The 25,311-nt window shown below is 36.9% G+C and overlaps 1 protein-coding gene across 6 annotated transcripts in view; it reads right to left on the minus strand.

Moving 5' to 3' along the window:
- ATP2C1 (ATPase secretory pathway Ca2+ transporting 1) overlaps positions 1–25,311 on the minus strand; it is a 165,455-nt gene that overhangs the window by 72,500 nt on the left and 67,644 nt on the right. For 5 of the 6 annotated variants that reach the window (XM_025374235.1, XM_025374254.1, XM_025374264.1 and 2 more), the window contains 6 exons: positions 15,842–15,952; positions 14,225–14,341; positions 11,494–11,583; positions 8,762–8,797; positions 5,552–5,613; positions 4,598–4,706 (listed from right to left, as the gene is read on the minus strand). In XM_025374235.1, coding sequence (XP_025230020.1) covers positions 4,598–4,706; positions 5,552–5,613; positions 8,762–8,797; positions 11,494–11,583; positions 14,225–14,341; positions 15,842–15,952 — 525 coding nt within the window. The remainder of the gene's footprint in view (positions 1–4,597; positions 4,707–5,551; positions 5,614–8,761; positions 8,798–11,493; positions 11,584–14,224; positions 14,342–15,841; positions 15,953–25,311) is intronic. The other variant, XM_025374248.1, reaches the window with a different exon arrangement.

The raw sequence follows: 25,311 nt of genomic DNA on the forward strand, positions 1-25,311 counted from the left end.
AATATAATGCCCACTGGTGTGTTCTTAAGTTCGAATTCCTGAGCTTGGCCTCAGTAGATGCTGACTCCTAATAGAACTAACCTTTCTGCCCAGATTAAAATGGCCTGGTAATCCAGTATCATAAAAACAGCTTAATCTTGGCTGCTAGCCCAAGTGGTAATTCTCTGAAAGAAGTCTGATATATTTAGAAAATCATCAGATCATAAACAGGTTTAAAAAAATGATGTGGGCCAACTGTACGCATATGAACCACAAAGCAAAGTGTCAAAGAACTTATTCAGAACTTCAAGTGAAAGAAAATCTTGCTATCATTTCAAGCAATGTATTATTGGGCTTAGAAAGTTATAGCTCAGAGAGGTAAAACATTTTCATAAGACAAAACAACAAACAAACAAAAAAAAAACACAACCTTTTTTCATCTGACCCTCACATTGTTTTTTCTTACAAAGAGTTCTTTAATCAAATATTGATATAGACTTTACCTGGAACAATATCAAAAATATGCTGTGTTTTCACAAAGGCAAAATGTACTGTTCAATGATAGACTGCATTAAGAAAATGTGGCACATATACACCATGGAATACTACGTGGCCATAAAAAAGGATGAGTTCATGTCCTTTGTAGGAACATGGATGAAGCTGGAAACCATCATTCTGAGCAAAGTATCACAAGGACACAAAACCAAACACCGCATGTTCTCACTCATAGGTGGGAACTGAACAATGAGAACACTTGGACACAGGGTGGGGAACATCACACACCAGGGCCTGTCGTGGCGGGAGGGGGGAGCCATAGCATTAGGAGATATACCTAATGTAAATGCAAATGCAAGTTAATGGGTACAGCACACCAACATGGCACATGTCTACATATATAACGAACCTGCACGTTGTGCACATGTACCCTAGAACTTAAAGTATAATAATAAAAAATAAAATAAAAATAAAAATAAAATGTACTGTTATCCAGGCATACACAGTCAATAAGATTGCTTCATCTAAAGTCACTGTCTGACCAATCCATTGGTTATCATCAAGTAATTGGCCAGTGGTGCCTCTTCTCAAATAACACTAAAAGTTAAAATAAAAACCCTCAGGGGAAAAAAAAACAAAGAACATGCCCAAAGCTCAATTTCTCTAAGTTTTACTGTCCTAGCTCCATCAATGCCTCTCAGGCTCCTGCTGGAAAGGCCACTGCCACCAACCATACAGTCCTCCCTCTGTAGCAGTGGATTCAACCAATCACAGGCGGAAAATATTCAAAGTATAATCAAAAAAATACAAAAAATACAACAGTAAAAAACAATATAAAAGTTTTTAAATACAGTATAACAACCGTTGACATAGCATTTATATTTTATTAGGAGTTATAAGTAATCTAGAGATGACTTAAAGTATACAGAAAAATGTGCAAAGGTTATATATAAATACTACTCAATTGTACATAAGGGACTTGAGCATCTTTGGATTTTGCTCTCTGTGGATCTACTAGGACCACCGATCCCTAGCGGATACCATGGGAAAACTATCTTGACTCAACCACTGGCTTCTGAAAACCTGATACAGGCAAGGGGAAAACTACACAATTCCTTAGGTTATCAATATTAGTCTTTAAAAGTATAAACAAAATGGCAGTCTCAACCTGTTACAGTCTTAACTATGTATCCCAAAAAGTCATGTGCTGTAGCTCTACAGTCAACGTTATAATATTTGGAGATGGGGCCCTGGGAAGTAATTAGGGTTAGATGAGGTCATGAAGCTAGTCCTAATGATGCCATCAGTGGCTGTATAAGAGGAAGAGAGAGAAATTGGTGTCTCTGCCACGTGAGGACACTGCAAGAAGATAGCCATCTCAAGCTAGCAAGGGTCCTCACCAGAAACCAAACCGTGCCAGACCTTGACCTTGAACTTCCAGCCTCCGTAACTGTGAAAAATAAATGGCATGGTATTTTGTTAAAAGCAGCCCAAGTTAAGACACAGCTTATGAAGATAAAAGTTGTACCAGACAAAAGTTGTACAGCAGTCAGGTCACTGAATGTGCTAACAAGAAGTTGCTGAGGACCCAGGCAAGTTTACAGTCAAAATCTGAAAGCACTAAAATTTATGACAGTTGCAAAATGATGACACTGAAGTTGCAACCCTGGCTTTAGGCCTAGTCTGTAAGGGAACTAACTACATAGCAGAAGTTCACTTGCTTTCTCTAAAGTGAAATCTATGTGCTTTGGAGGAAATTAATGATATCCCAAAGCTGACTAAGGAGTTTTCTGGTTCCTTTAAACCCTAAATGACAGTTTATTTCATACAGTAGTATTAAATGACCAGCTAGCCTTACAAAATTATCCAAAGCTCACCACAGCCAAACTGAGCCAACAAAACTCCAATAAGCCAATTTAATTTCAAAAATCTAGCAGCTTCTGCGTCCAGAAGAGAAACTGACTTTATCAGCCTGTATCTTAAGTCAGTACATTTAAATTTAGATGCAGGATAAAAGACCCCCAACTCTTTAAAGAAGGTTATTTCAATCTGCAGTCAAAGTAGTTGTAAAAGTCTGTTTGGGGTACCAGGTAATAGGCAAAACAAATAGGGCAGAATTAAGGTAGAGAGAATAAAAAATATTCAACTATATCTGTAAAAGTGGATTAACTAGAACAAAATCAACCTAACTACAGTACTGCAGAATAAAATGTGCTGATGAAGTGCTTGCAAAGTTAACAAGTATGGGGAAAACAATAATAACTAATAAATTACTCCACAAGACATATGCTTACAATTCTTATTAAATTCACAATGTCGGCCGGGAGCGGTGGCTCACGACTGTAATCCCAGCACTTTGGGAGGCTGAGGCAGGTGGATCACCTGAGGTCAGGAGCTCAAAACCAGCCTGGCCAACACAGCAAAACCCCGTCTCTACTAAAAATACTAAAAAATTAGCCAGGCATGGTGGCAGGCACCTGTAATCTCAGCTGCTTGGGAGCCTGAGGCAGGAGAATTGCTTGAACCCGGGAGATGGAGACTGCAGTGAGCTGAGATTGCACCATTGCACTCCAGCCTGAGCAACAGAGTGAGACTCAGTCTCAAAAACAAATAAAAATAAAATAAAAAATTTACAATGTCTTCAATATATATTTGCTGAGTAGATAAAATACATACTAATCCATACTGACAGGTTTTCTTTCCTGTTTACATGTGAACTTTGAAATAATTAACTGTCAAGTCAATCAACTCTTAGTTAAATGAAAACCCTAAAATAGTTTTAGCAAGCCCTAATGGTGTTTTGAAGCTTCTATCATTATACTTCTCAAACCATGCAAACAGGAAACACCATCTTCTAACTATCCCAATGAGAAGTTCTGCTTCTCAACTGGAAGAGAAGCAGCCCAGAATAAAGAATGGCATCAACTCCATGAATTGAAATTAGGGTTTTCTGGGGGAGGGGGAAGATAATTTATGCCAAGTGACAAGACTACTTAATCTCTGAGGAAGAATAATTCAAAGTATTGTCATCGACAAAATATTAGGTACTGAAGGAAAGGAGAAGAGTAGAAAAGAATTAACATTAAAAAGACCTCAAAGAGGACAAAAAAAGATAATGAAGTAAAATTAATAGCACTTGCAATATTGTCAATTATTCCTGGTCACCCAATTAAAGCAATCCACTAGCTTTCTAAGAATAAATTTCAAATATATGGAAAAAAGGCCTCTGCTTAAAGATTAAGCCAAGTTTGTTCTCACTATAGTCTGAAAGGTTTTTCAGGCCTTCTACAGCATCTATGAGAACACTCAAACTTTTGGCCATAGTATTTAAAGACTGACCGCTCTGTAGGTGTTAACAAACAGCTTAATTCCAATGGTGGATAAGACCTGCATACTAACGGGTTCTGAAACCATTTTCCAGTTCTTCTATCTATTCTACACACTGTAGCCAGACTAAGGATAACATTATTTGCCTACTGCACAGGAGCCTCAAAATGTAATTCCTAACCAAAAAAATCTGAAATTAAGCCTAGTATCCAAGGCCTCTGAAATCTGATTCCATCACACATTTTCTATCCTTACCATATCCCAGCAGAGTTTCATACACTGTAATGTTTATAGTGATCTGAATGGTGTTGCTTCATTGTCTTCCCCATCTTTGTCCAGTACTACTCTTCAATTATCACTGTCAAAGCCATGTGGTCTGAGGCATATTCTGATCCCATTCAAATCAGGTGGAACCTCTCCCTTCTTTAAATGTCTATAACCTATTCTTTGAACTTCTCTTACTCAATTACTGAGTTCTATTTTATGGTGAGTAATTTATGTACACATAGTATGTTCCCTAGTCACATGTATTCTATCATATCATCTTTGTATCTCCCACAGTCCCTAACATGCAGGTTTCTATAAAGATCTGCTGATTGACTAAACAGACACCTCAAAAGATGCTAGAGACAGATATATTTTAAGGGAAAAAAAAAAGTTTATATATGTCACATTTTAAAGTAGAATACCAAATGTTTCAAATCAACTATGTGTTAATTCCCTAAAACTGGCAATGTTTATCCTTTAATCTACATCCACATATTTTCACTTATTACAATCAGATCCCCAAACTTACCTCAAACAAGCGTAAGTCAGCAGGAACTCTGTCCCCAACAGAAAGGCAAACTGTATCACCTGGAACCAAGTCTCGAGCAAGTGTATGCTCCAATTTTCCTTCACGCACACTGTAACATGAAATAGAAACAACCATGGTTAAAAAAAAAAATTCATGCAACTTATCTTAAAAAATTATTTCCAGTAGGCTTGTCTGAGGAAAAGGCAAATATAAGAACCAAGAAAAAGATTGTTTCTAAACAATTAAGATGCCAAGATGACAGAAAATCACTTGAAAAACAAATTACTTGTTCAAATGTAAAATGTGCAAATTGAAGCAACCTTTTGAATCACCTGGGTCTGTTTGATTGTGAATCTCTATACCCAGAACACTGTTTAGCACATACTTGTGTGCACGCACGCGCACACACACACACACACATACACACAATCCGTTAAATATAGCCAGGCACTGTGGCTCACGCCTGTAATTCCAACACTTTGGGAGGCCGAGACAGGTGGATCACGACGTCAGGAGATCAAGACCGTCCTGGCTAACATGGTGAAACCCCACCTCTACTAAAAATACAAAAAATAAGCTGGGCGTGGTGGTGGGCGCCTGTAGTCCCAGCTACGCAGGAGTCTGAGGCAGGAGAATGGCGTGAACCCAGGAGGTGGAGCTTGCAGTGAGCCGAGATTGTGCCACTGCACTCCAGCCTGGGTGACAGAGCCAGGCTATGTCTCAAAAAAAAAAATAAAAAATCTGTTAAATACATCCATGTCTCAAGAATCTCAGACTTTAAAGTTTTCAATGGTACAGTTTTGCTACATTAATGAGACCAGGAACTTTTTGTGTCAGATTAATAGTGTCTTCCTTATGTTCAGACAAAGTGAGGATAACAATACATACAGTACTAGTCACATTCAACTTCTATTTTTAAAGGGGCGGAAATCCATACCAAAAAAAGGATCATACCAATGGCATTCTGGTGGCACAAGTTTACTCAATTCTTCAAGAGATTTTTCTGAACGATACTCCTATTCAAACAAAAAAAAGTAGAATTTAATTTTGTTCCTATGAATATATTCCATCTCAATCATTATTTTAAAATTTCCCCCAATTCTCATCTTTTCCTTTACTTGTGCTTATATTCTTACCCAGAAAAGCTTGTCCCTTATTTTAAAATGTTAAATTGTAGAGATCAATTGTGATAATTAAATATTCTCAGTTTTACATTTTAATATTCAATGTACAAACCTAAGGTTATTTAGAAAAAAGATGAAAACTGACTAGTATGTCCAAAGAGTACACAATTTGAGTCATTAAAAGTTTTAAGTTATTGAGCCTTAAAATTTAGATACTCTTATGTTAACTGTCTAATGACCACAGAAGTCAAAGAAAATTAACTGTAAACAACATTTGCTTTAGGGATTTAAGCCCATGCTAACAGCAGTGGTTTACAAAGTAAGTTTGCTTAGAACAAACATGGGATAAACAAGGAATAAGATGTGGCTGGCTCTATACTGACAGACCCAGTTCCCATTCAAACTGTGTATCCAAAAGGGAAAATTCTCAGGAGTTCTAACAATGTGATTTCCAGCCTTCTTCAATCCAGATAACAAATAGCTGAGGGTCAGAAACATCCTTCAACTCACACTACTACTTAGTCCACATTTCCATGAGCAGTCTTGCATCACACATCACTGCTATTTTTGCCTCATGTCTGCAGTAAGCAAAAGAATCTTCTAATCTAAAGTCAAAAGAGGGAGAGGCAAATAGTGGAGGTAGAAAGGTTGGGAGTGTTTTGAAATGACTGCAGTGCTAATACCAGTCAAAATGTCCTATCCATCACAAACTTCAAATAGAAAATACAAGGCTATGTAAGAATAACTTAGAACATAATTAGTCTCTACTTAATCTTAGAGTGACAAATATAAGGAAAATCTACAAATGTAAAAATCATAAGACAACACCCCAAACACACGAAGGGTATTAAGGAATTTGGAAGTTTACCCCAAAATTCTGTAATATGCTAGAAAATACCCACCAATCCTAGATCCCAGTAATAAATGACATAGATGCTGCCCAATCTTTACCTATCTCTTCTGGTTTCTTAGCCTCTACTCCCTACAATTATACAGATATCTCTATATCAAAATGATCATTAAACATACCACCTAAAACCTAATAAATGCCTAAAAGTCATTTTTCAAATTTATTGTAAGGTGACATCATTATGACCATTTAAAACAATTAGCTATTTTTATGGCTGGGAAGAAGTACAGTGGTGTGGGAAATGGGGATTACAAAGACACACGGGAAAAAGGGAGAACATAAATATAAAAAGGAATATAAAAAGCACTCTTAAGACACAGGTAATATAGCACAAATACCAAATAATGATAAAGTATTAAGAATTTTTTATACATTTTTGATAAAGAGCTTTTTGATTAAAGCATTATGATAAGTTCAACTGACAATAAATAGGATCTTTTTGGAGAGGATTTTTACTTGTTTATAGACTATTTTGCTAGTTTCACAGGCATATTTGGTGATGGGTCACATGTGTGTAAGAATCAGACCTAGCAATTTGAAAACAGGCTTTTTATAAAGTTTTCATCCTTTTGTGAGGTTTCCATCAAATGTACCTATCATGAAGACATTTAATAGTCTCAGCCGTAGCATTTAATGTATATAACAACACTGTCTTGTGTAAAATTCCATATTGACTTATGTTAAAATCACAGTTTTGTGGTGTGTTTTGAAAGCAGGGGCTTTCTAGTGATCAAAGAGAACAAGGTACTAAGGTCTTCCATACATAGTGATACTATTTGCAGGAATCCTTCTGAAGTAGAGCACTCCACATATCTGACACATTCTTAAAGACACAAGAAGGTCCAGTCATCCAGTGGGTCATACCACTCACTTGGCTGAATGAAGAGCTGCCTTGAATAATGCTTAGCCTGAAATGACCTATGCTAGACTAACCAGCTCCACCTGACCATGGGCAACATTTGTCTAAGCAAGAAGATTCCCCTAAAAGCGGAACCCTGATAGTCTACTAATGGAGCTCACAAACCTGCTGCAAACAATCTGATTCCAACTGGCTTTCCACACTGGGTTACTACAGAACTAGTAACAACTATGTTAGAGATTACCCTGAGAGGCTGGGATAGTGAAAAGAAATACCTACGTAATAAATCATAGATGTAAGAACAACCATAGTCACTCAACGAATAGGCTTCAGATTCAAAACAGCATGAACTTCAGGCTTATACAACAGTATTACATTTTTCCCTAAGCTAGAATAATTCTATTCTTGTTAACCATGTTTTAGCTAAAAAGGAAATCTGCTGATATTGTGAAACACTGTTCTAAAATCTACAGAAGCTTCAGATATTTAAATAAACATAAAAAAGCCTACATTTCTGTTTATGTCTGTACTTATTAAAAGAAATCTTGACATTATCTCCACATTATTCATAGTAATTTTTAAAAGGGGGTACTTTACAAACGTTTTATTTACTGTTTCAATTACTTTGATCCAGATCACAACACCCCTTTTGTGGAGGAATGATAAATTGTTTTAAAGGGAGGGGAGAGGAGGTCATGCCAACGATGAGTAGAACCATTTTAATTCCCCAAAAAAGACTCAAAAATAAAATAAGGTTAGGCAATAAATTCGGCACACAAGTATAGCATTTGGCTAAGGGAATCAGTCACAGAAACCTGTGGAATTTTCTTCAAATGGTACATGATAGATCGACCTTTTAATTCTACACTTTTTTGTTTCATCTAGACTTAGCTCTAGTAGGTATCAAAACATAACAGTGTTATAAAACTATAAACTCTGGTCTAATTTTTTAATTGAAAAAATAAAAAAGCTTACTGCTGGATTTTATTTCTATTACTATGCTTTTTGTTTCCATCTGCTTCAGTTATCCTTAACATTATCAAATAAAAAACTAGATTTTCTTCATCTTACTACCTAAATGAAAGCAGTGCCTTAGTCCCACCACAAGCTTCCCTGAAGAGTTGTCTGTATCTGAAATTATTTCGAAAACAAAGAATAAGTTGTTCTGATGGGCATTACAACCCCCCAATAGCAGTAGGTTTTACCACAAGACACCTTGATTTTTAAGCAATTAACACACCATTTTCATGTTGGCAAAATAGAGTACTTACCTGAACAAAGGCAACTGTAACAACGATAAGTATTGCCTAAACAAAAGAAACAGGCTTTTAAATCAGACATTAACTTGAGAAGTAACTGTTAACTGTTATTTTATTTCTCTATCTGCAGTCCCACGACAACAGATTTTAAACACTGAGATCAGCTGGAGAAAAAATCACTTTACCTTAAGGCCTGTGGGGGAAGCAGTCAACAGTTTACAGTGGCTTGCCATTACCAGGGCAGCTTCTCTAACTTTTTGATCTCAGGGCCCTTTTATGCTCTCACAAATTGAGGACTAGCTTTTGTTTAAGTGGGTTATATATACTGATATTTACCATATTAAATTTTTTCAAATAGTTTTCATTCCTACTTAACTTATCTAAAAAAATTTAAACCTCATTACATGTTAACACAAATAACTTTATGAAAAATAAATTTTCCAAAAAAAATTGTGAGAAAAACAGCAGTGTTTTAGAGAAAGCTAGTATTCCATCTACTATAACATACTGTTCGGGCTAAGGTGTATGAAGAAAATCCAGCCTCATACAGATAAGGTGGAAAAGGGAGGGGCATTTTTTATTTTTTATTTTTTTTAGGGAGGAGCATATTTTTTTGTTTGTTTGTTTTTGTTTTTGAGACAGAGTCTTGAGCTGTCGCCCAGGCTGCAGTGCAGTGGCATGATCTCAGCTCACTGCAAGCTCTGCCTTCTGGGTTCACGCCATTCTCCTGCCTCAGCCTCCCGAGGAGCTGGGACTACAGGTGCCCGCCACCAGGCCCGGCTAATTTTTTTTTGTATGTTTAGTAGAGACGGGGTTTCACTGTGTTACCCAGGATGGTCTCAATCTCCCGACCTCATGATCTGCCTGCCTCAGCCTCCCAAAGTGCTGGGATTACAGGCATGAGCCACCGCGCCCAGCCTAGGGAGGAGTATTTTAACAGATTTTTCAGAAGATTGTGGATATTCTTCTTAGCTACTACACCAAAACTCAACAAGTGCTAGTTACTTAAAGGTAATCTACAATGTAGAATATAAAACTGTATGGATGAACTTTTCATAATCTATTATATCAAAATCCATTGACCTATCTTGCATTTGAACGGATCTTTTACCATTTCAGATTTTGTAACATCATGCATTGGTCTTCTGGGAAATACTGGTTCACTTGGTTATTCATATCTTTCCCAAGATTCCCCAAATGTTTCCCAAGATTACCACATTTCTTAACAATTTTTTTTTAAAAACACACATTTGTTGAAATCACTACTGATCTAATTGGAATAAAGTCTTAAATACTGGGATACTATCCAGCCCATAGGAGTGCATACAAATTTTCCAAAACTCAGTAATTATTGCTTGAAAATCTGAATTTTATCATTAGCAACAAATTCTGCCAGTTGCCTTTCCTTGGTCTGATTCGCTCATTTAACTCACTTTCAAAAATAAGAATCTGCTGGTTACCCAAGTCCTAACACCCATAGTTGGTCTATGAGTCAGTCTCTCAAGTACACGGCTAGTTTGCCTCACAATAATCACCCTTCCTTAAGACAACCATTGTATTTTAATATACAAAAGAGTTTCATGCATATTTCCCATTTCATTACACAAATTACCACGAAGGTATGTACTCAAGGGTCCAGATTTAATAAAATTAATTTTTACTGCTTTATCAAGAACACTCTTAAGAGAAACATGAAAGAAAACAAGGACTGTTAACAAAGTTTGGTGCTATTACTTTGATTTGTGCTAAGGCCCTAACAATTTCACCCACCATTGTTTTCGTGCCATTAATGCCAAAAGTCTATAATTAAAAGACAAATAATGTTCTAGTATTATTAAAATGGTTGCGACCACACACACCCCTTGAACAGGTCTCAGGGATTTCTGGGAGACTGCAAGCAAAATAGTTCAAGAGGTGCGACTCTACAATAATAGCTACAGTGTTCTTAAGCATAACATAGTGCTTTTACTTGCTACAAATTTTTTATATAACAATGATAGGGGGCAAAAAGGAAAAAGATGAGAAAATAGTTCAATGAAAGCTAGAATAACCTAGCTAGAAAGAATAAAATCATCTATAGTATATGTATGCAGTAAATACACCATGCACTGTAAGAAATATTTTTAATTCCACATGTCAGGCTTTAGTTCACAACTAGTCAAAATATATTCTCAACAGCAAAGTGAAAGAAATTTAAAATTTAATCAGATAATTATAAAATTTCGTATCTGTGAAAATTATCAGATTGCTAAAGAATTTTCATGTGTGCTAGTCACAGACTTTTGAACATTACTCAAAATTACTGTAACTATAATAAAAGCAGAAGTTAAGCCAGTTGCTCACACCTGTAATTTTGACACTCTGGGGAGGCCAAGATGGGAGGATCACTTGAGGCCAGGAGTTTGAGACCAGCCTGGGCAACATAGCAAGACCCTGTCTTTACAAAAATTTTGTAAAATTGGTGGGGGTGTTAGCATACACCTGTAGTCCCAACTACTCAGGATGCTGAGGCAGAAGATAGCTTGAGCCCAGGAGTTTGGGGCTGCAATGAGTCATGACTATACCACTGCACTCCAGCCTGGGCAATAGAACAAGAAACTGTCTCAACAAAAAGAATAAAATTAAAGCAGAATTTGGACACTGAAAAAATCTGAGAGCATTTCTCAATTTATTTTCCAAAATAAAAACCAATCCCAATTTATACACTTACTCAACAGATCAAAAATAGGTAATTTTTTTCTTACCACAGTGATACTGACGGCATCATCAAACTGATGCATTAAAACACTGATGACTGCAGAAGCCAGAAGCAGCATAATAAGGGGATTTTTAAACTGAAAGTAAGAACAAACAGCAATTCAACACAGTTTTGTACATGACAGTTCGCTCAGCAAAGGCTTTAAAAAAAAGAAAAAGAAAAAAAAAACCGTAAGAGTATGACTGGAAAATTACAAAAGTCTATACTTGGTTTATTTTATGTATCTCTTCGATTAACAACAAAAAAAAAAAGTTTATACTTAACTATGTTTAAAAGCTTTGTAACAGTTCCTTTTCAGAAAAAAAAAAAAAAGAAAATTAAATAGCAATACTTAAAACTAAGAATTAACCAATTCCTTATAGTATACAGCAATTTTTGGTATATTAATTTAATAAATATAGCTGTTCTGAATTTCTACTGAGGCTAGAAAAAGCAGAAGATGATATTTAAGCTAAAAATTTAGGTTAAATACTGAACAGAACACTGAGATTCAAACATTTCTCAAGTAAGTACATTGGTATAGATTACAATTCTGTGGCTGACTCACATATCACAGAAAAATTTCCTCCTCTCCACAAAAGAAACTGAAGATTTTCCTCAAGGCTAGCTTTCCTGGTTTCTAGCTACCAGAGAAAATCATATCTAAAGAAAAGGACTATAGCATCAACCTGATCAGAAAGCATTTAAATGACCTCACACCAGAGTCAACCCCAAATTCTTCCAGTTGGACATTCTATTCCTTGAAGCTCTGATGTTAGAATCTCTTCCTCTGCTAAAGTGTTACATCACTGTCAAAGTTGCGAAGTAACTGACTAGGCTACAAAGAATCCGCCCCACCAGAAAGCCCCAGCCCTTAGATACCATAGCTCTGAGGTTACATGCCACCACCTCCAAAGTCCCTTTATGTTTCCATTCCCTGGAACAAGTCCTAATCCATGTCACATCAGAATCCTATAAGAAACTTTTAACAATACCAATGCCCAGATTCACACCAAATTAATTAAATCAAAATCTTAAGCATAAGGCCCAGGCTTTAGCATTTTTTAACCCTCCCCAAGTGATTCTAATGAGGATTTTAAAAAAATAGTAGTAAGTTAAACCGCCCTAACAAAACAACACTACAACTGCAATATGGTTCAGGGCTAACCAACCAGAAACCTGACTGAGTCAGAGTACCTAGGTTTGAATCCAACTGCTGGCACCTGTGTGTCACCTTAATCTTTTTAAGCTCCAGATTCTTCATCTGGTAAAACAGAGCATTATACCAAAGAACTGTTAAAAGGATTAACTAAGAATGTACATTAAAACACCATGTAAACTAAAAAACGTTCTTAAAAATGTTAGCTATTAACACCACACTTTGAGGGCAAGCCCCATGATCTTTTTTATTTTCCCCTGAAAAAGCTGTGCCACATTACTAAGCACACCACTTGATAGATGGCAGGCTGCAGAGGAGGAAAGAGTCACCCAGTGCTTTATGATTACGATGACTATTGACTGTTATTTGTTTGGTTGTGCTTAACTACATTACAAGCACTATTTAATTCTCACAGGCATCCCAAGGGGCAGGTGCTCCAGCTTTGATAACAGGATCAAGAAAGTAAAACATTAAATCATACTGCCTAGGCATAAGTCAAATCATTACAATTTATAAATCCAGAGTAAACTATGTCAATACTTTCTGAAGTCTTGGTAATGTGGGAATGTGGTAACTGTGAAAATACAAAGACACATACAAATAATATTCCATAAAAATAAGACAGATACACACGAGGTTCATCTAACCTTTAAAATTCCAGTGTTGCTACTTTAGACAAACTCATTTGCAAAATTAAGCCTGGCAAATTTAAGTTCATTAGCAGAAAAGGCACTTTAGAAAAGAAAAGTTACACACAGATCTTTTTAGAAAGACTGCAGGTTAAAAGGCACAGACATTTACTAAAAAGAAATTTTTAGCAAAAAATGTTTGTTTAGCAAACCAACCCAATTACTTCAAAACTAATCCTAGTAACCTGTAACTTTTTACATTAACACAATCATTATCAAGACAAAAACTGCCTAGAATAAGTCTTTCCTAAAAATTGGGATGAAAAAATATAAATATCATCTACTGAGAGCTAACTATCTCCTGTAAGGTTACCATCACCATTTTATAGATAAGGATCAGAGGATAATAAAGACCATACAACTGATAAGAAATGAAGGTGTAATTTGTACCCAGGTAGCTTGAGTTTCACTTACCTAACTTACTTTTTACTAGTTTTCTGAGCTGGTCATGATTACCCTAAAAAATATTGCCATTCCTGGCGTAAACCTGGGAGGCGGAGCTTGCAGTGAGCTGAGATCCGGCCACTGCACTCCAGCCCGGGCGACAGAGCGAGACTCCGTCTCAAAAAAAAAAAAAAAAAAAAAAAAAAAAAATTGCCATTCCTATCATTTAAATAGTGTAGGTTTGATATCAGCAAGGACACTACTGTCAATAGTATTATCTTTGTGTAATATATCCATATGGAAAATGTTGTCTTTAAGATTTGCATACTAAAAATACAGGAATTCCCAACCTAACAGTAAGACCCAAAAAATGAAAAATTTTAGGTAAAAAAATCTAAAAATTATTTCCTTTCTCCACAAACAATATCACCAAAGTAAGCAACTAAATAACAGAAGTCCATGTATTAATAAATTACACAGTAGAAGAGGAAGTAAAAGTATCTCACCTGAGAAATATACTTCTTCCACAGTGGCTCATCTTCACTAATATCAAACTCATTCCAGCCATGAAAGGCTCGCCTATGACTAACTTCGCATTTGTTTAGACCATTCTGAAGATCAGCCTGTTAGAGTTTATATATGAAAGTTACTGAAAATGTTAGCACAGAAAAGAAAAACACAAAAAAGCACATAACATAAAGTATGGTCATATTTATAGAAACTACAACAGTCAAAACTAGTCTATTATGAGAGCAACCTATCAGTGGTTGCCTGGGGCCCTGGGGCCAGAAGGGATACATAGAGAGGGAGGGATTAATTACAAAGGGTCATGGGGGAGCTTTCTGGAGTCATAAAGATGTTCTATCTTAATGGTGGTGGTGATTACATTTGTCAAAATGCAAACTGTACACTTTAAAAAAGTACATTGTATTTTATGTAAATTATATCTCAACAAAATTGATGATTTTAAAAAAAAATGTAAACAAAAAGGCAGAGTTTACCAAACCAAATTTAGGGAGAAAAATAAACAACACAACCAGCCACAAGACTTAGAGAAAGCTTAACAGTACATTTTAATTAGCTTTTTCCTTTTCATTGTTGTTCAGCTGTTTTCTAAAATTAGTTTCTCCAAAAGAACGTTCAAGGGGCCATAAATGCCTTCCTTGTTCTCTGGGCCTATCAAAACCCTGGGGTTGGTATTAATTTTTACTTTTGGACTGTGTAATTATTTCATGCTGAAATTTGTGCTTCCTAAATCACTCAAAAGTAAGGAAGTTAAGATGGACTTCTTCTTGGAACAGTTTATGTTCTATAAACACTACCTACATCCTTCAGTTATTCTCTCTCATGATTTAGTATTCTAACTATTAAAGAATAAAATTATCTGTACCCCCAAAATAGTTGCCCTGACCAAATGGTTATTATAACACAGTCCAATAATGGAGCCCTTCAAAACAAACATATTACAAATAAGTGGTTTTAAAGCAGAGTATAAATACAATAACAACAACAACAACAAAACTAAAAAAGGATACCCATTTTTTAATGCTATCACTAAAATATGCGACTGTTGAAGGAAAAATAAAAAATATTATCTTTTTTATGTTTCAATAGATACTACTTTTGAAAACCAGAAAGAGCCTATATAAGCAATTATAGATTATTTGCAATTCTAAACCTATACTTAGTTTTTACTTTACCTTAGAAAACCCTTATCAAAAAAAAGATAAACTCCTACCACTACTTACGTTAATTATTTTCCTAATCCAACAAATCCTTACACAGCACTAATATAGTTCCTAGAAATGCTATTATGTTCTAGAGCTGCACTGTCCAATCAGGTAGCCACTAAGCCACCTGTAGCTATTTAAATTTAAATTAAATTAACGTCAGTTTCTCCACCACACTAGCCACATTTCAAGTCATAAAGTCATGTTTAATTCTGTCATGTTTAACCCCATGTCAAGCTCAACAGTCCTATTCAACTTGTGGCTACTATGCTGAACGGCAAAGAACATAATATTTCTATCACTGAAGAAAATTAACTTAGACAGCACTGATTTATAGAATCTAAGTGACTGACTTTATACCATCTAGTCCCTTCCTCCCCACTAATCACTTACTTGGAGAATGCTTGCAACTTCGCTCACTGGTAATTCACTTGCTTTTTTTGATGTCAATACAGGAATCATTGTCTCATTTTCACCATTAGGTATTTTTTGAAAACGTGCAACCTAGGAAGTAAAACCAAAGAAAAAATATTCGAATACAGCAAACAAGTGTAATGCAGTCTAGAGTAATAAAAATCCCAAAGTTCACAGCAACTAATTTTCCAGTTAGAAAAACATTTCAGACTAATTATGTATCTAGTCCTAATAGGAAAGACAATTTTATACTAACCACATGCTACTTCTCAAGAAAATACATTTCAAAAACTAAGCCATCAGTGTCCAGCTAGAACACAAAATTATCACATTGAATGAAAAACATACTATTTCTCCACCAACATAAGAGTAAAAAGTAAAACAGATGTCCTGTCTAGCAGATCCTGATGATTACAAATAATCATAATCCTCTAAACTCATTATGTTTAACATGCAAGACAAAGTACAGCTAAGTGTTCTCCATTTTAACTACTCCTCTTAGTCAGCTCATAGCTGATGTACCCAGGAAAGACAACCGGCTACTCTTCCAACACATCACGACAAGTCAGACTTTAAGAGCTACTCACAAACTAGGAGAAAAACAAGAAGTAAAAGAGACCAGATAAGCAAAGGATGCACAGGTTAGTGAAGGGGGCTGGAGGGAAGGGTGGGGAAAGCTGTGAACAAGCATAGTCACGAGATAGTAGTAATCAAGGTACCTACTTGATGCAGCTTCGTAAGTAAATACCTGTATCTACAAAAAACTGTTTAACACAATTCTACAAATAAATCCTCAATACAGATTTGCTTTGGGTCCTAAGCTGAGATTCTTTACAGACAAAAAGTTTTGAGTGAAAATAGGAGGAGGACAAAAATTGCCCACTATTGAAACTTAATAGACGAAAACACTTGAATTGCCACACATCCACTCGATTAAAATAATACAAAAACTAAAATGATCATCTTACTGCCAAGATACAAGTTTTTAAGCTTTCAGGTAAGATCTTTTCAACCTTGGATAATTAACATTTTTAGGATAAAATATTTCCCTAAAACTTTTAAAGCAGTATCTTTAAGCAAATGAAATCAAAGAAGATTCTACTACATTAGAGTGTCATTACAGAGGCCTGCATGGATTACTCCAAAAAATCGTAAATTGCTGAGGAAAAAAATCTTCTCTCAGTATGACTGAGTTTCTGGAACAATCAAATTCAGGTTTTCTAATCTTATTTATGTAAAAGGTACAGTTGGATGTTTCAATACTTTAAAACAAACAGCAGTAGTATTTTTCAACTTTTAATGAGGAGATATCGGTGAATAAATATGAGGAAACTAGAGACAGATTACCTTTCTTTACTGCAAATTACTGAAATTATTTTATAGCATAATATTTTTACATAATTAAGAAATGTAAAAACTTAGAGGAAAGATTAGGAATTTTACAAAAGCCACACACAGGTTTTAGAGACACTGAAATGCCCGTATTTCAAATCTATAAAACAAACTAGGACAGGGGAAAGACTTCACTAAACCATTCCTAAGTAAAACATTGGAGAAGATTCCCCCCAAAATGATTTAAATCTTAAAACAATGAGAATTGAAATAGCTGATATGGTTATTTTATCTTGTGAGATCATAAAGCAAAATTAAGAAGAATCAAGTATATTTACACTGCCTGCAGTGACAAAGAGATCAATAAAATCTCTTATTTCTAAGATTTCCCAAACCTTAGCTTCTTCATACATAACCTGGGGATAATATTGCCAAACAGAGATGTTTGAGGATTAAATACACTAACACAGCATTTGACTTACCACTAGTAAGAGCTCAAATGACAGCTATTAATACCTTTGTTCCAACAAGGTCAATAAAGACTAAACAAGGTGAGTAAAGTCAGTTCATGATAATTCCCTATTAATGTTTACTTTTCTATCAATAATATATTGGAAACTGCTAACTCTAGTAGCCAGTATGCAATATGACAGCCTTACTCATAAAATGTTTCTCAAGTAATCCTTTGGTAGCTGGTACATAGATAGGGTCTACATTTGAACACACTTTACATAAAACCCTTCGGGGACATTCCATGGGCTCAAAGTAGCTGTAAATCTGCAGAGTAGGAAATTGTATTATTTCATATAATAAACAATAAAACACTAAAGGGGCATCATACTCTTTAAATACATAAAGGACTGCTCTGAGATGCTCTCCAGCTGCAACCACACTTACCTCAAGTGTATTCACAAGTGGAGAAGTACTAAGCAACAGAAAAGAAAGATGGTAAAGTCCACCCCAGAATGCCAGGCCATATTTAACTTTGTCATTCCACATGAGTACTGCGTGGAGTAGAAGGTAGCAGAAACTCATTTCAGGAATACAAGGAGATGAAGAGCAATAAGGTATGTAGGTGTTTCAATGAAGAACATGGAAGCTGCCCATTTGGAGAGAACTGTTCCAAGTCTGCCTACCCTGATGGTGGTACAAAGGAGCCAGAGACAGAAAATGGGAACATAAACAGATACAGGGCCCAAGGAAGGAACCAACTCTGGGAGCTCACTGAGGAAACAGAACAGCAACCCCTTTGGCAACAGTGAACAAGAGTCTTTCATCTTTAAGCTAGGTGAGACGCTGCTTAAGCTCTGTCTGCAGGTGGGGATGATGACCCGACAGTCTCTGACGATGAATGCAGCTTGTTTCATGATAAGCTAGATGATTTTTACAATTTGAATATACAGCAACTTTGCATGGCGTGTGAACTGGTCTGCTGAGACTCAGATGGTGGCTGTACCCTGTAGTAGTATAGCAGTTGCCTATTTCTCTCCTAGGCAGGCCTAATCAACTCCAGGTGCAGTCATCATAACTTTTACCCAGAGCTGGTTTTCTTCATCCCTCACCTTTCCCCAAGGAATATACTGTTTTCTCTATTTTAAAAAGTTAAAAAGGCTGGGCGCGGTGGCTCACGCCTGTAATCCCAGCACTTTGGGAGGCCAAGGTGGGCAGATCACGAGGTCAGGAGATCGAGACCATCCTGGCTAACACAGTGAAACCCCCGTCTCTACTAAAAATACAAAAAATTAGCCAGGCGTGGTGGCGGGTGCCTGTAGTCCCAGCTACTCGGGAAGCTGAGGCAGAAGAATGGCGTGAACCCGGGAGGCAGAGCTTGCAGTGAGCCAAGATCGCGCCACTGCACTCCAGCCTGGACAACAGAGCGAGACTCCACCTCAAAAAAAAAAAAAAAAAAAAAGAGTTAAAAAAAATCTAGTTTTCTTGTAAAATGAATTTAACTACCAGTTAATATACGTAGGTTTATTGTTTTACCTGTTTTCAACCAGATTCACATAGTACTTATATAGCGTTTATGAACTTTCCATATTCATTTTTAGGACACCAGGTACAAAACTAAAAGCACTGGTCCTGCTCTGGGGTCCAAGAATAGAGGTGAAGGGTAAAAGAATCTGATGTGACAAGTAGACTTCTGCTACAGACTGAAGAGGTGGGTCCTTGAGATTTCCAGTGAAATCTGTACATCTGTGTTTATATATTTGTTTTCTACCAACATGGTATAATTCCTATTATGTATACTTGTTCACTGGTTTCATTGCACACAAGAATACTACTGGGCAACCAAAACCAGGTGCAAATGTGTTGAGATGTTTAATGTGTTTCACATGATAGGAAAACTGTGAAAGAACACATATAAAGATTGCATGCATTAAATACACAGAGTTGGAAGGTGACGCCCAAGGGTTGACAGACCTGGTGTGTGAGTGTGTGTGTGAGTAATAAGGTTCTCATCCCTGCATACATGTGACATTCCTAGCCTTAGTGGCAAAACTTTAATAGTTTGAGTCTAGTATGGCAGATACATTTTAAAGGATAAAGCAGTATATTGGTAGTTATTACTATACAGCTGTGCTACTTTTGTCTACATATTTATAGAAATGAGGATTAGCCAGAGCAGTTAAAACAATCTGGTTATCCCATATAACACATACTGGGCCTTGGATATACTATTTTATTTAATGTTTTAGTATCACCTAGGCTCTCCAGTCCAAGTACTCTCTGAAAACCTTTGTCTCCTCATTGGAGTGATTCTGCTATCGAGTCTTTGTGTTTCTTTTTGTGTTTATTTGCCTTGTTCCATGCCTGAACTTTGTAGGTAGATACACGTTATTCAAAACTATTATCTAGATGCTCAAATTAAGATGGTGGATAGGAGGCAGGACTAGCTTTTACCTCCTGCTCCGACGGACAGAGCAACATGTGGAGACTCACCTTATGAACTTTTGCTACAATACAAGAACCACCACAGGAACATACCAGGAAAGCTAAGAGAATCCACAGATCCTTTGAAGAAACTGGATTCCCACTGCAGGTTCTCCAGGAGGCCTAAAAACTATGAGTCCGCTTGCTTTCTCAAGGGGGAGGATTGTGATCTGGGGCAAGTTATCTGCCCTGGTAACTGGCTGCCTGGAAAAAGACTGGGTGATGTTGGGGAGGCATGATGGGAGTGAGACCAGCCTTTAAGACCACGGGTTGCATGGAAGCAAGGTAAGGTCTGTAACTGCCAGCTTTCCCCCACTTCCCTGGTGACCTGTATGACTCAGCAGAGGCAGCCACAATCCCCCTGGGAATATAACTCCATTGGACTGGGAAGCACATCCTCACCCCTCCAACAGTAGCTGCAGCAAGCCCACCCAAGGAGAGGCTGAGACACCCTTATCCCTGCCCCCACCTGGTAGTCTTTCTCTAGCTATCCTGGTAGCCAAAGACAAACGTCCATAATCTCTTGGAAACTCTATGGGCCTGCCCACTACCTGAGAAACCTGAATACTTGACCAAGTGTCTCTAGGGCAAGTTTGCATCCTCCCTGTAGCACCACAGCTGATATGCTCTTGAAAGCACCACTCCCAGCTGGAGGACAACCAACACAAAACCAGCACACTAAACAAAAACACAACCAAGGACCCTCACAGAGTCTACTTCACTCCCCAGCTACCTCCACCAGAGCAAGTCCTGGTATCCACAGCTGCAAGACCTGAAAACGGATCACGTCACAGGACTTTTTACAGACACTCACCAGTACTACCCTGGCACCCACCCGGTAGCTCAACTGGGTGGCTAGACTCAGGAGAGCAAAAACAATCACTACAGTTTGGCTCTCAGGAAGCCCCATTCCTAGGGTAAAGGACACCACATCAAGGGAGAACCCCATTGGACAAAAGAAACTGAAAGCAGCCCTTGAATCCCAGATCTTCCCTCTGACATAAGTCTACCCAAATGAGAACGAACCAGAAAACCAATTCTGGTAATGTGACAAAACAAGGTTAACACCACCAGAAGATCATACCAGCTCACCAGCAATGGATCCGAACAAAGATGAAATCTCTGAATCGCCAGAAAAAGAATTTAGAAGGCCAATTATTAAGCTAATCAAGGAGGCACCAGAGAAAACCGTTTTTTGTTTTTTTTTTTTTTTGAGACAGAGTCTCATTTCATCACCCAGGTTGGAGAGCAGTGGTGCAATCTAGACATCCTGCAACCTTCGCCTCCTGGGTTCAGCTATTCTCCCACCTCAGGCTCCTGAGTAGCTGGGATTACGGGCGCCCACCACCACACCTGGCTGATTTTTGTATTTTAGTAGAGACACGGTTTCATCATGTTGGCCATGCTAGTCTTGAACTCCTGACCTCAAGCAATCCACCACCTATGCCTCCCAAGATGCTGGGATTACAGGTGTGAGCCACGACATCTGGCCTAGAAGTAGCTATTTTTATATCAGACAAACTAGCCTTTAAAGCAACAACAGTTTTAAAAAGACAAAGAAGGACAGACATGGTGGCTCACACCTGTAACCCCAGCACTTCGGGAGGCCGAGGCAGGCGGATCATGAGGTCAAGAGTTCAAGACTAACATGGTGAAAACCCGTCTCTACTAAAAACACAAAATATTAGCCGGGCATGGTGGCATGTGCCTGTAATCCCAGCTACTCGGGAGGCTGAGGCAGGAAAATTGCTTGAACCTGGGAGGCAGAGGTTGCAGTGAGCTGAGGTCGCACCACTGTACTCCAGCCTGGGTGACAGAGCGAGACTCTGTCTCAAAAAAAAAAAAAAAAAGACAAAGAGGGACGTTATATAATGATAAAAGGACTAGTACAACAGGAAAATATCACAATCCTAAATATATATGTACCTAACACTGGAGCTCTCAAATTTATAAAACAATTACTACTAGGCCTAAGAAATGAGACAGATGGCAACACAATAATAGTGGGGGAACTTCAATAATCCACTGACAACACTAGACAGGTCACCAAGACAGAAAGTCAAGAAAGAAACAATGGACTTAAGATTATACCCTACAACAAATAGACTTAACAGATATTTACAGAACATTTTACCCAACAATTGCAGAATATACATTCTTTTCACGAGCAGATGCAACATTCTCCAAGACAGACCATATGATATGCCACTAAATAAGACTCAATAAATTTAAGAAAACAGAAATTATATAAAGTATCCTCTCTGACCACAGTGGAATAAAACTGGAAATTAATTCCAAGAGGAACCCTCAAAACTACATAAATACATAGAAATTAAATAATCTTCTCTTGAATGATGACTTCAAGTCAATAATGAAACCAAAATGGAAATTTTAAAATTCTATGAACTGAGGGGTAAGAGTGACACAACTTATCAAAACCTCTGAGATACAGCAAAAGCTGTGCTAAGAGGAAAGGTCATAGCATTAAATGTCGACATCAAAAAGTCTGAAAGAGCACGGACAACCTAAGGTCACACCTCAAAGAACTAGAGAACAAGAACAAATCAAACCTAAGCCCAGCAGAAGAAAATAAGTAACAAAGATCAGAGCAGAACTAAATGAAATTGAAACAAAAAATTACAAAAGATAAATGAAACAAAAAGCTGGTTCTTTAAAAAAAAAAACAACAAAAAACAAAAATCAATAGACCATTAGCAACATTAACCAAGAAAAGAAGAGACAAATAAGCTCAATTAGAAACGAAACGGGAGATATTACAACTGATACCACAGAAATAGAAAAGATCATTCAAGGCTACTATAAACACCTTTACATGCACAAACTAGAAAATCTAGAGAAGATGGTTAATTTCCTGGAAATATACAACCCTCCTAGATTAAATCAGGAAGAAACAGAAACTCTGAACAGACCAATAACAAGTGGTGAGACTGAAACAGGAATGAAAAAATTGCCAAAAAAAAACCAGTCCAGTACCAGATGGATTTATGGCTGATTTCAGACATTCAAAGAAATTGGTACTACTGTTACTGAAACTATTCCTAAAGATAAAGAGGGAATCCTCCCTAAATCATTCTATGAAGCCAGTATCACCCTAACACCAAAACCAGGGAAGTATATAACAAAAAAAGAAAATTACAGATCAACATCCTGAATAAACATAGATGCAAAACTTCCCAACAAAATACTAACTAACTGAATCCAACAGCCTATCAAAAAGGTAATATACCATGATCAAGTGGGTTTCATACCAGGGATGCAGGGATAGTAAATGTGATACATAACATAAACAGAATTAAAAGCAAAAATCATATGCTCATCTCGATAGACACAGAAAAAGCATTTTACAAAACCCAGCACCCCTTTATGATTAAAACCCTCAGCAGTATCAGCATAGAAGGGACATACCTCAAGGTAATAAAAGCCATCTATGACAAACCCACAGCCAACAGTACACTGAACAGGGAAAAGTTGAAAGTATTCCCCCTGAGAACTGGAACAAGACAAGGATGGCCAATTTCACCACTTCTATTCAACATAGTACTGTACGTCTTAGCCAGAGCAATTGGGTAAGAGAAAGAAATAAAGGGCATCCAAATCAGTACAGGGAAAGTCAAACTGTCACTGTTCAAACATGATATGATCATATACCCAACCTAGAAGACCCTAAGGGCTTATCAAAAGGCTCCTAGATCTGATAAATTAATTCAACAAAGTTTCAGAATACAAAATCAATGTACGCAAATCAGTAGCACTGCTATACACCAACTACCAAGCTGAAAATCAAATAAAAAAACTCCATCCCTTTTACAACAGCTGAAAAAAAAAAAAAAAAAGGGAACTAAATACTTAGGAATACACCTAACCAAGGCGGAGAAAGATCTCTACAAGGAAAACTAAAAAACACTGCTAAAAGAAATCATATATAACACAAACAGATGGAAACACATCCCATGCCTTATGGATGGGTAGAATGAGTATCATGAAACGGACCACACTGCCAAATGCAATCCACAGATTCAATGCAATTTCCATCAAAGTACCATCATCATTCTTCACAGAACCAAAAAAAATAAAAAATAAAAAAAATCCTAAATTTCATATAGAACCAAAAGAGAGCTCACACAGCCAAAGCAAGACTAAGCAAAAAGAACAAATCTGGAGGCATCACATTACCTAACTTCAAACTACACTACAAGGTTATAGTTACCAAAACAGTATGGTACTGGTATAAAAATAGGCACATAGACGAATGGAACAGAACAGAGAACCCAGAAATAAAGCCAAATATTTACAGCCAGCTTATCTTTGACAAAACAAACAAAAACATAACATGGGGAAAGGGCACTCTATTCAACAAATGGTGCTGGGATAATTGGCAAGCTACATGTGAAGGATGAAACTAGATTCTCATCTCTCACCTTATGTAAAAACTCAAGATTAAAGGCTTACTTAAATCTAAGATCCAAAACCATAAAAACTCTAGAACATCAGAAAAACTCTTCTAGACACTGGCTTATGTAAAAACTACATGACCAAGAACATAAAAGCAGATGCAACAAAAGCAAAAAATAAACAGATGGGACCTAATTAAACTAAAAAATCTTCTGCAGAACAAAAGAAATGATCAGCAGAGTAAATAGACAACCCCTAGAGTGGGAGAAAATATTCACAAACTATGCATCCAACAAAGAACTAATATCCAAAATCTACAAGGAATTCAAACAAATCAAAAAGAAAAAAATCCTATCAAAAAGTGGCCAAAGGACATGAATAGACAATTCTCAAAAGAAGATATACAAATGGCCAATCAATTTATTTACTTTTTTTATTATTTTTTAAATGCTCAACATCACTAATTGTCAGGGAAATGCAAATCAAAACCACAATGAGATACCACCTTACTCCTGCAAGAATGGCCATAATTTAAAATAAAAAAAAAATAGATGTTGGCATGGATGTGGTGAAAAGGGAACACTTTTACACGCTGGTGATAATGTAAACTAGTATAACCACTATGGAAAACAGTATGGATATTCTTTAAAGAACTAAAACTGGAAATACAGTTTGATCCAGCAATCCCACTACTAGGTATCTACCCAGAGGACAAGAAGTCATTGTTTGGGTGAAGGAAAAGGGACAAGATGGAGGAAGGTGAACAAGAT

The sequence above is a fragment of the Theropithecus gelada genome, chromosome 2 (genome assembly GCF_003255815.1).
Source record: "Theropithecus gelada isolate Dixy chromosome 2, Tgel_1.0, whole genome shotgun sequence".
NCBI classification, from domain to species: Eukaryota; Metazoa; Chordata; class Mammalia; order Primates; family Cercopithecidae; genus Theropithecus; species Theropithecus gelada.